This window comes from Canis lupus, chromosome 22 (genome assembly GCF_048164855.1).
Source record: "Canis lupus baileyi chromosome 22, mCanLup2.hap1, whole genome shotgun sequence".
Lineage (NCBI taxonomy): Eukaryota > Metazoa > Chordata > Mammalia > Carnivora > Canidae > Canis > Canis lupus.
Window position 1 is genome coordinate 6,524,130 of NC_132859.1, and position 14,287 is coordinate 6,538,416.

Sequence of the window (14,287 nt, forward strand, 5' to 3'; positions counted from 1 at the left end):
CAGCCGGGGTCTGGGCTGGGGGCACTGGGGGGGGCGGGGGTGGAGAGGCCGAGCGCAGCCCGAGGGTGACTGCCGCTCCCGGGGCCTCGGTCCCTTCCGCGCTCTGCACCTGGGGTCCGCGGGTTGGTCCTCGCCGCGTCCAGGCTTCCAGCGGGACTGACCCGAGCACGGGGGCAGGGGGGCACCTGTCAACAGGTGGGCGTCCTGGCCGCCGGCTCCCGCTGCCCGGGTTAGGATTCGGGGCGGGGGCGCAGGCGGGGCGCAGGCGGCGGGGTGCCCGGGCGCTCTCCCGCGGGCTCGCTCCCCCCCTGCGCCCGCCGAGCCGCGGTTCCCGGCCCCGCCCGACGTCACCCGTCCCCGCCCCGCCTCCCCCCCGCGGCTCCGGAAGGTCCCGGGACCCGGCCGCGGAGCTCGCGACACCCCGGCGGCGCCCGCCCGTCCGTCCCCCGCGAGGAGGTGAGCGGCCGCGCGTCCCTGCCTGCACCGGGACGCGAGGTCGGGGGGACGGGGGGCCCGAGGGCGGGGCGGGGGGGACCCGAGGTCCCGCCGAGGGATGGGGCGCTCCCGGTTGGGGGGGGACGGGGGACCTGAGGTCCCGCCGCGGGATGGGCGCTCCGGTGGGGGGGCGGGGACCCGAGGGCGGGGGGGGGGTGACGGGGCACCCGAGGTCCCGCCGAGGGACGGGGCGCTCCCGGTGGATGGGGGCGGGGGACCCGAGGGCGGGGGGGTGACGGGGGACCCGAGGTCCCGCCGAGGGACGGGGCGCTCCCGGTTGGGGGGGGACGGGGGACCTGAGGTCCCGCCGCGGGATGGGCGCTCCGGTGGGGGGGCGGGGACGCGAGGGCGGGGGGGGGGGGTGACGGGGCACCCGAGGTCCCGCCGAGGGATGGGGCGCTCCCGGTTGGGTGGGGAACGGGGCACCCGAGGTCCCGCCGCGGGATGGGCGCTCCGGTGGGGGGGCGGGGACCCGAGGGCGGGGGGGGGGTGACGGGGCACCCGAGGTCCCGCCGAGGGATGGGGCGCTCCCGGTTGGGTGGGGGATGGGGGACCTGAGGTCCCGCCGCGGGATGGGCGCTCCGGTGGGGGGGCGGGGACGCGAGGGCGGGGGGGGGGGGGTGACGGGGCACCCGAGGTCCCGCCGAGGGACGGGGCGCTCCCGGTGGATGGGGGCGGGGGACCCGAGGGCGGGGGGGTGACGGGGCACCCGAGGTCCCGCCGCGGGATGGGCGCTCCGGTGGGGGGGCGGGGACCCGAGGGCGGGGGTGGTGACGGGGCACCCGAGGTCCCACCGAGGGACGGGGCGCTCCCGGTGGATGGGGGCGGGGGACCCGAGGGCGGGGGGGTGACGGGGCACCCGAGGTCCCGCCGAGGGACGGGGCGCTCCCGGTTGGGTGGGGAACGGGGCACCCGAGGTCCCGCCGAGGGACTGGGCGCTCCCGGTGGATGGGGGCGGGGGACCCGAGGGCGGGGGGGTGACGGGGCACCCGAGGTCCCGCCGCGGGATGGGCGCTCCGGTGGGGGGGCGGGGACGCGCCCGGGACCCAGCGGCCGGTGGCGCCTGCAGGGAGGGCAGGGTCACCCCCTAGTGACGGGAGCCAGGCCGAGGGTGCGCCCTGAGCAAAGACTGATTCCGCAGGTGGAGACCCTTCGGCGGGGCACGGACGACAGCTTGTCCCGAAGGAGAGAAACCCCGGGACCTGGGGACCTGCGGGGGGGGTCGGCGGGGGAGCCGCGAGGTAGAGCAGCCGCCCGGGAGCGGAGCGCGCAGGACGGGAGGCCCCACTTGGCCCCCGGGGTCTGTCCGGCTGAGGCAGGAGCGTCCTCGGGGGAGGGGGAGAGGGGGAGGGAGGGGGGAGAGGGGGAGGGGGAGCGCGGCGGGGGTGGCCGTCCCGGGCCGGCCGCGCCAGGTCGTTCCGGGCACTAAGGCGGGCGCCCAGCAGGCGGGGAGCAGATCGCCGGCCTCCGCCCGCGTCGGGCCCCCTCGGCGGCACAGAAGAGCTCAGGTACTGTTCATTTCTGTCCTTCCCCGTGTGCCTTTTCAGGTTTAAGTTTGTGGGACTCCGCTTCCCCTACGTTGTCCTAGAGCTGTGGTTCTTTTCAGTGACTCTCAGGTGGGGATGACCCAGGACTTCGCTTTTTCTGGCTGAACGAGAGGATTATCTCTGTCCTCCCAACTCTTTCTCCGCTTAACTAACGATGGAAGATGGAAGTGCCTTCTCCCATCACAGGTTTCCTTGAGGTTTTTGTAGTCGATGCTTATAATGACAAAAGGGGTCATGGGTTGACCCTCTATTCAATTGCAAGTTGGGCCAGAGTTCCGATAATCATTCCATCATCTTTACTATATAGGAAGACTAGCAATCCGACTTTCTGTTTTCAGGGTTGTGTAGGCCTAAAGGATAGTTGCTGGTAGGATCCCAAAGAAACCATTGGATCCCAGGGAACGTTGCGATTTACAAATCATGAAGGTCACTTTTCTTAGAAAGGTACAATAAAGATTTTTATTGCAATCCTTGTATATTCTGAATTACAGGAGAAAATTAGGTTTGGATCCAAGAGCTTGTCCCACGTGTGGATCGTAGATACCGTTTTTTTCCAAGAAGCTGAGCATCTCTCTTCTCTGATGAGGCTCCTCTCTCTGCTCTCTGTTTTACTAGGAGGAAGTTCTAGAACCTGACAGGAGGCCAGGAGGGAGAGGAGGGGGAGGGACCAAGGAAAGGTCCAGAGGGATGCTCTAAGCAAAGCAAAAGAACCCAGCAGCATGTGTTCCAGGGGGCGGGGTGGCCCCCGTCCAGTGTGGGTGCAAGGCTCAAGCCTCTCATCCAGTCGGTTACTCTGGCTCATGGTCATTACATGACAATGAAGTGTGCAATGTGTCTTTTTTGGCAAGGACTAGAAGATTTATTCACCCTTCAAGATTTATTCACCCTTCCAGTGGTGTATGACAGCTCTTAAAAATATTTTTGAAGAAGGTTTAATAAAGCAAAAAAAAAAAAGAAGAAGAAGAAGAAGAAACAGACCTTATACATTTGATGAGTAAAATGTGTTACAAATTCCGTTTGATCCTAGGTTCATACATACCTATGAGAGACTGTAAAGAACACAGCAAAATGTTACTGGTTATATCTGGGTGGTGGGAATATGACTAATTTTACTTTCTTTTACTTATTTATAGCTTTCATACTTTCCGTGATGCACATGGATTAGTTTTATAATCAGTTTTTTTAAAAGTGGGTCTAGAACAACTAGCGTATAGGAAACCAAGCCTTCTGTATTTCCTTCCTTAGGGTCTCTATTTCCTCTTTTTATTGAATCCCTAAGTATTAGGGATTACTGCTTTTCATTAAGAAGTGAGAAGCCGTGAAGGGATTTTCACAACAATAAATACCCCACTTGATGACAAAGCTCCACATGAGGCCAACACCCAATCGCTGTGTAAAGAGTAGGTTTTCCCGTAGAGGTTGTGAATGAATGAAGTTATCCACGCAGGACCTTTCGGAAACCTCCCCCAGATTATCAGATTTAGTGTGTATAGTTATACTGGAACTTGGCTCAAACCCTACCTGTAACTCTGAGGTGTGATCCTCCCCCCCCGCCCCCCCAGAATGAAGGTGAAAGGCAGAGGAATCACCTGCTTGCTGGTCTCCTTCTCTGCGATCTGCGTGGTGGCCAGCCCTGGGGTCCAGGCCTGTCCTCGCCGCTGCGCCTGTTATGTGCCTACAGAGGTGCACTGCACGTTTCGGTACCTGACCTCCATCCCAGACGGCATCTCACCCAATGTGGAGCGCATCAATTTAGGGTGCGTGGGAATCCCTTGCCCTATCCCCTTCCCAAGGAGATATCACGCTGAGGCTTTGTCCCCTAAAATGTCAAACAAAACTTGTGACTTTTGGAGATTGACCGAAATTGTTTTAACGGTATTTCTCTCCCTAAATAAGCACGTGAAGATCTTGAGTTTGTAAGACACAATAAGCAACGTTTTCCAGGTAAAGTTTTACTAGGAGGAAGTTCTAGAACCTGACATCATGCTTGCTAGGATGGGAGGCCCAAGATGACAGCACTTCGTCCTGGCTACATTTTTGCTGGAAAATAGCGTCTGTTAAGAATTAGAGCTGTGATCTATCAGAAGGAGAGAATAAGACCCTGGAAGTGTCTTATTCATATGTAAAGGAGATGTATGAAAAGTTGGTTAGATCCTGGACGAAGACCCTTGGACTTCTTTTCATGCTATGTGACTTATTTGACATGCTTTCGAAAACGTAAACCTAATTAAATCTGCTAAAATGTGACTATGTTTTAAAGGTTCATGAAAAACCGTGTGTGTGTGTGTGTGTGTGTACGCACATGAAGTCAGATTTAACGTCATTTAGTTGGTAACCGTGTGCGCCTGCTATGTGCTAGGGAGACAACAATGACCAAGATGTATTATTCACGTCTAGAAGCTACAGTGAAAGGGAGAAGACTGATTTCGTAAGGACCGTCAGAGAGCGTACAGGATTCCTTGGAACAGTCACTAATAATAATAGGGACACGGACTGTGTCCCTACTATGATCCGGCGCCGAGCTCGGCTGTCTTCATGTATTTGCTCACCTAGTCCTCCGAACACCTTTTACGTTGCTTCTTCTATTATTTGCATTTTATTTATTTTTTAGATTTTATATATATATATATAAAATATATATATATATTATCTGTTTTTATTGAAGTTTGATTTGCCAACATATAGTCTAACATTGAGTGCCCATCGGGTGCCCCCCTCAGTGCCTATCACCCAGTCACCCCAACCTGTGCCCACCTCCCCTTCCCAACCCTTTGTTCGTTTCCCAGAGTTAGGAGCCTCTCATGGTTTGTCTCCCTCTCTAATTTTCCCACTCGGTTCCCCTCCTTTCCCTTTTGATCCCTGTCACTATTTCTTATATGGCCCACTGCCAACTGCCCGAGTCCAGAAGCCTCCTGGCCACACTATTTGATGAAGAGCCCAGGGGTCTTAACCCCTGCTTTATAATGATGAATTCTTCCTGGGAAAGCAGGGGGGCACACCATAAAAGAATGAGCTGGGTCTCCCCAGGAGTCACAGGTAGTGAGAGGGAGGGTCAGGGGTATCCCCAGTGGAAGGACCGGACCGGCCAGGTGGAAAGGGTGGGGAGCCAGGAGGGAGGTGCTGTGTCCTGGGAAGGGAAACGTGGGCGGCGGAACTTGACCGCCAGGACCAGGGAGTGGGAGCACCTTCTGTGTCCATCACCCGAGAGCCCAGGAGATCCTGGGGTTGGTGTGTAGAGGTGTGTGCACGCCCGTGTGCATGCTTCAGCTTCGCCGTCTGAACTGCAGCTGGCAGGCATAGCTTACGCCTCATGTTTTCATTGCAGGTACAACAGCTTGGTTAGATTGACGGAAACGGATTTTTCTGGCCTGAACAAATTGGAGCTCCTGATGCTGCACAGCAATGGCATTCATACAATCCCTGCTAAGACGTTCGCGGATTTGCAGGCCTTACAGGTAAGACCCGGGAGGGGAAGGGGTGGGCTCAAGACGGGAAACGTAGCCTTGAATGCTGACCTCTCCAGTGGAGCTGTGAGTTGAAAGTAGACCTCAAAGAAGGATGTCCGAGACTGATTTCTCTTTAAATGCAATGGTATGTGGAAATTAGAATAGGAACATTCTGAAGTCAGTTTTTCTAAGATCTGGGCTAATGGGGGGAAAAAATCAATACCAGGGGTTACTGCACCTTTACACTTTAATCCAGAGAGGCTACTTCTAGTCTTGTTCATCTGGGAACTACTGAGACAGAAGTTAGCTGTCTACATATCAATATCCTTCTTACAATTTTTACCTTGTTATGTAGACCCTGTCTTGTTGAAAAATTTTGAAAAGTTATGAGAACTTTTTTTTTTAAGATTTTATTTATTTATTCATGAGAGACAGAGAGAGAGAGAGAGAGAGAGAGAGAGGCAGAGACACAGGCAGAGGGGGAAGAGGCCCCATGCAGGGAGCCCGATGTGGGACTCGATCCCAGGTCTCCAGGATCACGCCCTGGGCCGAAGGCAGCTCTAAACCGCTGAGCCACCCAAGGATCCCCAGTTATGGGAACTTCTAACGATCCATCCAATATTACAAGAATCATCACTCCAGTAAGTGAGAAAGTATGGGATTATGGGGAAATGCGTATGTAAAGATCAGTAGGTCTGCTACATATGTAGGACTTAAGGGTTTGGGGAAGCAAACTCAAAATTCAAGTGCCTACCAAATTTTTTAAATACATGGGGGGAAAAAGCTCCTCAGGAAAAGTACAACTATACATGATTTATTCTGTTTAAAATGTATTATCGATGTGTATTTGACATGCACTATTACACCAGGACAATGTTATACCGTAAGGGCTTCAACCTTCACACACATTAGGCCGTGATCACTGTGACCAATCTAGCCACCACCTGTCACTTACAGTACTGTTGACCGTGTTCCCTATGCTGTGCACCACGTCCCCGTGACTTATTTGTTTTATAGCTGCAAGCTTGTAACTTCCAGTCACCTTACCTTACCCTATGCGGCCTTTGTCTCCCCACCCCTCCCCGCACCCACCCCCGGGAACCCCCAGATTGTTCTCTGTACCTATGACTCTGTTGTGTGTTTTGGAGTCCACAAAGAAGTGAGATTTGATGGCACTTGCCTTTCTCTGACTTATTTCATTTAGCAGAACACCCTTTATTCCATCCATGCTGTCACAAATGGCGGGATTTTATTCTTTTTTTTTTATAACAAAGTCGTATTCCTGTGTGTGTGTGTGTGCGTGTGATCTAGACACACACATACATGCACTTCTTCTTTATCCATCCGTCCACTGACGGACACTTCGGTGGCTTCCATATCTTGGCTGTCGTAGATAAAGCTGCAGTACGCCTAGGGGTGCGTATATCTTTTTGGATTTGTCTATTCATTTTGGCCAGATAAATTCGTAGAAGTGGAATTGCCGGATTGTAGGGTAGTTCTCTTCTTAATTTCTTGAGCAATCTCCATACTACTTCCCACGGTTGCTGCACTTTTTTGCATTCTCACCAACAGTGCACAAGAGTTCCCTACCCCTAACACCCTCGCCAACGCTTGTGACTTCTTGTCTTTTTGATGTTCGCCTTCTGACAGGTGGAGGGTGATCCTTCCTAGTGGTTTTGATTTGCGTTTCCCTGATGACGAGTGATGGTGAGCGTCTTTTCCTGTGTCTGTTGGCCCTCTGGATGTCTTCCTCAAAAGAGAAACGTCTGTTCATGTCTTCTGCCCATTTTTAAATTGGATTATTTGTTTGTGGGGGGTTGAATTTTATAAGTTCTGTGTGTATTTTTGGATCCTACTCCTATATGGGATATATCATTTGCAAATAACTGCTCCCATGCTAGAAGCTGCCTTTTAGTTCTGTCGACAGCTCCTTACACTGTGCAGAAGCCTTTTATTTTGATGTAGTCCCAATAGTTCATTTTGGCTTTTGTTTCCCTTGCCTCGGGGGACTTATCTACAAAAAAAGATGCCAGAGCTGATGTTGGAGAAGTTACTACTTGTGCTCTCTTCTAGGTTTTTTATGGTTTCAGGTCTCACATGTAGCCCTTTAATCCACTTCAGATGTATTTTTGTATATGGTGTAAGCAAGTCATCCAGTTTCATTCTTCTGCATGTGGCTGTCGAGTTCCCAACACCATTCGTTGAAGAGACTGTCCTTTTCCCACTCCATAGGCTTCCGTGCTTTTTCGAAGATGAAGTGACCATGTAACTATGGGCTTATTTCTGAGTCTTCTGTTCCATTGATCTTTGTGTCTATTTTGGGGCCACTACTATCCTGTTTTGATGACTCTAGCTTTCTAATATAACTTGAAGTCCAGAATTGCAGTGTCTCCAGCTTCGCTTTTCTTTTTCAAGATTGTTAAGATTTCAAGATTGTCTTAGCTATTTGAGGTCTTTGGTGGTTCTATTCGAATTTTAGGACCGTTTGTTCTAATTCTGTGAAAAATGCTGCTGGTTTATTGATAGGGATTGCATTACATGTCTAGATTGCTTTGGGCAGTATGGTCATCCTAATAGCATCTGTTCTTCCAAACGTGAGCGTAAAATGAGCGTAAAATGTCTTTCTACCTCTTTGTGTCCTTTTACATTTCTTCATTAGTGCTTTATAATTTTCAGAGCTCAGATCTTTCAGCTCTTTGGTTAGGCTCGTTCCTGGCTATCTTACTGGCTTGAGTGCAGTTGTGAAAGGAATTGTTTTCTTAATTTCTCTTCTGCTTCAGTATGGGTGAATAGAAATGCAACAGATTCTTATTTACTGATTTTGTATCTTGTGACTTTACTAAATTCAACTCTCAGTTTTTAGAAGTTTTTTCATGGAGTCTTTCAGGTTTTCTATATATAGAATTATGGCATCTGGGCAGCCTGGGTGGCTCAGCGGCTTAGTGCCACCTTCAGCCCAGGGCATGATCCTGGAGTCCCGGGATCAAGTCCCACGTCGGGCTTCATGCATGGAGCCTGCTTCTCCCTCTGCCTGTGTCTCTGCCTCTCTCTCTCTCTCTGTGTGTGTCTCTCATGAATAAATAAATAAATAAATCTTGAAAAAAAGAAAAAGAATTATGGCATTTGCAAATAGTGGAAGTTTCACCTTGCCTTACCAATTTGGATGCCTTTTTCTCTTTTGTTGTCTGATTGCTGAGGCTAGGACTTCCAGTAGTGTTGAATAAAAGTGTTGAGACCGGGCCTTCATGTCTTATTCTTTAGGGGCTGTCCATTTTTCCACACTGAGGATAACGTTGGCTGTGGGTTTTTCATATATGAAGTTATGTTCCCTCCACACCTCCTTTGTAGGGGATTTTTCATCATGAATGGATGTTATACTTTGTCAAATGCTTTTTCTGCATCTTTTGCAATGATCATATGGTTCTTATCCCTTCCCTGGCTGTGTGATATATCATGTTGATTAATTTACAAATACTGAGCCAGGCTTGCAACCCAGGAAGATATCCCCTTGGATCACAGTGAATGATTTTTTTTTTTTTAATATACTGTTGGATTTGGTTTGCTAGTATGTTATGGAGGATTTTTGCATCTATGTTCATCAGAGATATTGGCCTGTAGTTCTCTTTTTTTGTGGTTTCTTTATCTGGTTTTAGTATTGGGGTATTGCTGGCCTCATAAAATGAATTTGGAATTTTTTCTTCTTTTTCTGTTTTATAGAATAGTTCAAGAGCAGTAGGTATTAAACCTTCTTTAAATGTCTTTTGGATGCCCCTGTGAAGCCATCTGGTCCTGTACTTTGGTTTGTTGGGAGCTTTTTTGATTACTGATTCAATTTCTTTGCTGGTTATCGGTCTGTTCAAGTTTTCTGTGTCACCTTGTTTCAGTTTTGGTAGGTTCTATGTTTCTGGGAATTTACCCAAACTTGTCCAATTTGTTGGCATATAGTTTTTCATAGTATTCTTTTATAATTGTTTGTATTTCCATGGTATTGGTGGTTATTTCTCCTCTCTCATCTGTGATTTTATTTGTTTGGGTCCTTCCTCTTTTCTTTTTGATATATCTGGTTAGAGGTTTATTAATTTTATTCATTTTTTTTTTCAGAGAAGGAGCTCCTGGTTTCATTGTATCTATCTATTGCTTTTTTAGTGCCTATATCACTTATTTCTGCTCTAATCTTTGTTGTTTCCTTTCTTCTGCTTGTTTTGGGGTTTGTTTGTTATTTTTCTAGATCCTTTAGGTGTAAGATTAGGTTATTTGAGATTTTTCTTCCTGAGTTATGCCCAATTGCTATAAACTTTCCTCTCCAGAACTGTGTTTGCTGCATCCCAAAGGTTTTAGACCATTGTATCATTTTCATTTGTTTCCATGTACGTTTTTATTTCTTGATTTCCTGACCCATTAATTGTGTTTAGTAGCATGTTATTTGAGTTTCATCTATTTGTGCTCATTCCAGATTTTTTTCTTGTGGTTGACTTCTAGTTTCATAATGTTGTGGTCAGAAAAGGTACATGGTATGATGTCAATCTTTTTGTATTTGTTGAGGCTAGTTTTGTGGCCTAATATGCATACTGTTCTGGAGAATATTTCATGTGCACTTGAAAAGAATGTGAATTCTGCTGTTTAAGGAGGGAATGTTCTAAACATAGCTGTTAAGTCCATGTGGTTCAGAGTGTGTCATTCAAAGCCACTCTTTCCTTGTTGATTTTCTGTCCACTGATGTAGGTGGGGTGTTAAAGTCCCCTACTATTACTTTATTATTCTAGATTAGTTTCTTTTTTTGTTACTGTTTTATGTATTTGGGTGCATAATTATTTACAATTATTATATGTGCTTGTTGGATTGTTGCCTTTATTATATAGTATCCTTCTTTGTCTCTTGTTATAGTCTTTGTTTTAAAGCCTATTTTGTCTGATATACGTATTGCTACTCCAGTTTTCTTTTGATATCCATTTGCATGATAACTGTTTCTCCATCTCCTCACTTGCAAACTGCAGGCGCCTTTAGGTCTAAAATGAGTCTCTCATAGGCAGCATAGAGATGGGTCGTTTATTATTTTTTTTAAATGTTTTATTTATTTATGATAGTCACACACACACACAGAGAGAGAGAGAGAGAGAGAGAGGCAGAGACATAGGCAGAGGGAGAAGCAGGCTCCAGGCACCGGGAGCCTGATGTGGGATTCGATCCTGGGTCTCCAGGATCGCGCCCTGGGCCAAAGGTAGACGCTAAACCGCTGCGCCACCCAGGGATCCCCTTGTTTATTATTTTTTTTATCCATTCTGTCACCTTTTGTCTTTTGAGCCAAGTGTTCAGTCCACTTACATTCAAAGTAATTACTGAGAGAGATGTATCTATTGCCATTTGATTACTTGTTCTGTGGTTGTTTCTGAAGATTTTCTCTGATCCTTTCTTTCATGGTTTGCTGGTTTTCTTTAATGAGATTTTTGGATTTCTTTCTCCTGATTCTTTGCATATGTATTAGTGGTTTTTTCATTTGTGGTTACCATTAGATTTATATATGAGATCTTCTACCTATAGGAGTCTGTATTAAGTTGATGGTCACCTAAGTCTGAACCCATTCTCTAGACGTTTGGTCCCCATGTTTTAGGTATATTGTATCATATTTTATATCCTTTTATTTTGTGAGTCCCTTGACTGTTTTATGTAAATATTCATTTTTACTGCTTTTTTGTTTCCTATTTTCATACTATCATTTTTGGTATTTCCTTGCCACTCAAAGAGTTCCCTTTAATATTTCTTGCAAAACTGGTTTAGTGCTCATGAACTTTAGTTTTTGTTGGGGAAACTATCTCTTCTTTGTTTTTTTAAAGAGTTTATTTATTTATTCATGAAAGACAGAGAGAACGAGGGAGAGAGAGGCAGAGATACAGGCAGAGGGAGAAGCAGGCTCCATGCAGGGAGCCCAATGTGGAACTCGATCCCAGGACTCCAGGATCATGCCCTGGGCCGAAGGCAGGCACTAAACCCCTGAGCCACCCAGGGATCCCCTTTATCTCTCCTTCTATTCTGAATGGTAGCCTTGCTGGATAGAGCATTCTTGGCTGAAGGTTTTTCCCATTCAGCACTTTGACTCTAGGCTGTTCCTTTCTGGCTTGGAAAGTTTCTGCTGAAATTCTGCTAATAGCCTTATTGAAGGGGGGGTGGGTGGTAATCTTTGTATGTAAGTGTCTTCTTTTGTCTTGCTGCTTTTAAATTTTTTTATCACTATATTTTGCCATTTTAATTAAAATACATCTTGGTGTGGATCTGCTTTGTTGTTGTTGTTGATTTTGTTGGAGGTTCTCTTTGCCTCCTGGATCTAGATTTGTTTCCCTCTTGAGATTAGGAAAGTTTTTATCTATTATTTCTTCAAATACATTCTCTGCGCCTATTTCCCTCTTCTTTTGGGACTCCTATATTACAAATGTTATTACATTTGATGGAGTCGCTGAGTACCCTAAGTCTAGTCTTGTTTTGCATAATTCTCATTTCTCTTTTGATTAGCTTGATTACTTACCATTAATCTGTTTTCTAGGTCATTAATTTGTTCTTCTGCTTCTTCTAGTGTGCTGTTCATTACATCAAGCATATTTCTCATTTTGTTTATTGAGCCCTTCATCTATGTTATTCTTTATCTCTGTGTTAAGGGTCTCACTGATGTCCTCCACTCTTTTCTTCAGTCCAATGAGAATCCTTATGATCATTGCTTTACATTCTCCATCAGGCATGTTACTTACATCAGTTTTATTTAGAGCTCTGGCAGTGGCCTTGTCCTGTTCCTTCGGGAATTTGTCCTTTGGGACAAATTCCTTTGTCTTCTCATTTTGTCTAGGTCTCTGTTTCTGTTTCTCTGTTAGGAAAGTTAGCTACAACTCCTGTTACTGAGGGTAATGACTTTATGAAGAAGAGTTCCTGTAGCACCCTGCATTGTAGTGTCCCCTTTTCCCCAGGGTGTGGGGCTTCCAGGAGTATCTCCAGTATGTGATACATGAACTCTGCTATTGTGTTCTGGCTGCTTTATTCTTCCGGCCAGTTGTGGGCAGAGGCTCTCTTTGTTGTGGGCGGTGTTTGGTCCCTGGACTAATGTGCTGTCTTTTAACTAGATGTATTCTGGTTTGCTTATGAAATGAGACCTGTTGCCATTGCCACCAGAACTGAAGCTACACAACACTCCCAGAGGCATGGTGTTGGCAGGGGCTAGGGCTGGTCTCTGAGGGAGGGGGTCCACTGCACTGGGACTGAGGCAAGCTTGACTGGGAAGGGCAGTTCTTCCGGAGCTCAGGTGGGTGGGGCTTGGTGTAAACAAGTTAGGTAATGAGTATTGGTGCTGAGCTGGGTTCTCACAGGTGGCCCTGTGCTTATGAAGTGTGATGGAGGGAAATAGCGCCTGCCAGTTCCTTTGTTTCTGGGTGAGTCTCTGTGAACACTGTACCTCTGGAACATGCTCCAAGATGAACAACTAATCTCTTCAAGTTGTGCTCCAGGCACTCTTCAGATCACTGTGTCTATGGTGTATGTCTGTATGTCTGTGGGCTGCTTGCCCTGACAATGCCCTCCAGCCTCTCCCAGAGCTGAGCACACTACCCTTAAAGTTCCAGGTTTAAAGCTCTGCTGGTTGCAAGAACTCACAAGATTTGGGCCCCAATTGCTATGAGCATTCATTTTCCCCATGCATTCCCCTGTATGTTAGTCTGTCTTTCGTACTTCTCCATGACTGAAGCTCCCCACCACAGCAGCCACAGTCCATTTCTCTCCCAAGCTGCATCTCTGTACCCTCTACCTTCTTAGATGTGGCCTCTTCTTCACCTTCATTTATGGAGTCATTTCTACTAGTCTTCAGATGGATTCCTGGGGGTTTTAGGATGAGTTGATAGTTATCTAGTTGTATTTGTGGGATGAGGAGAGCCTAGGATCCTCCTTACCCAGTGCCATCGCCCCCTCACACCTAAGTGAATTTTAACTTTCTAAGAGGGTATAATATACCAGGGAGATTATAACTATAAACAAGATAATTTCCAATGTTTAGATAGAACTTCAGAGCCACGAAGTATCTTGATTGTCTAAGGAAAGTTAGGGGCGTAGTTAGATAACCTAGGAGGCATTGCCCAGCTGTGTACCAGCCATCTAGACATTTGTAGCCCTAGAAGCATTATAGCCATCACAGACAAAGACAAATCTTGTTGCCACACAGACCATTTCCATTAGAGAGGTGCTATTAATGGATTTGTTCACAGGGACTGTTGCATTTACCCTTTCAAGTCAAGGGTCAGTCAGGTTTTCAGTGCATGTGAGAAGAGAATCCCTAAGCCTGAAGTAGTGTTGTTCTAAATGTCTTGCAAAGATGGGTGCTGCTGTTAAGTTCTCTTTGTGAGAACAGAGATGATCTAGATAATCATGGGAATATGGGGGTGCAAATGTACTAAGATTTACATAGGTATTTGTGTTTAGATGGTTAAGTACAGTTATTATTGGAGAAATGTAAAAAGTCACTGGATATTCTGGCCATGAAAATTGAATTTGGTAAGAGATTTCTAAGGAGGTGGGAAGGGCTGCTTATAGTCTGCCGTGACATTGAAAATAGTAGAGGAGTTGCTTATAAGGAGCACCAGGAGATCTCTAGCATCATGGATAGATAAAAAATCTTTGACAAATCCAGCAGTCTGAAAGGTCACTGCCCTTAGCAATGGTCTGAGAGATAGGGATGATGGCATTATCTTTCCAAGTCAATGCCAGAATAAAGACAAGGCAAAGAAGAAGAGTTTCTTATTCAGTCAAAGTGTGAAGTTTTGATCTGTCATT

At 47.5% G+C, this 14,287-nt stretch overlaps 1 protein-coding gene across 1 annotated transcript in view; it reads left to right on the forward strand.

Moving 5' to 3' along the window:
* Nucleotides 1–1,882: 1,882 nt before the first annotated feature.
* IGSF10 (immunoglobulin superfamily member 10) overlaps nt 1,883–14,287 on the forward strand; it is a 56,515-nt gene continuing 44,110 nt past the window's right edge. The window contains exons 1-3 of the mRNA XM_072792268.1: nt 1,883–2,003; nt 3,605–3,799; nt 5,368–5,497. Of these exons, the coding sequence (XP_072648369.1) occupies nt 3,606–3,799; nt 5,368–5,497 (324 nt within the window). The 5' untranslated portion in view covers nt 1,883–2,003; nt 3,605. The remainder of the gene's footprint in view (nt 2,004–3,604; nt 3,800–5,367; nt 5,498–14,287) is intronic.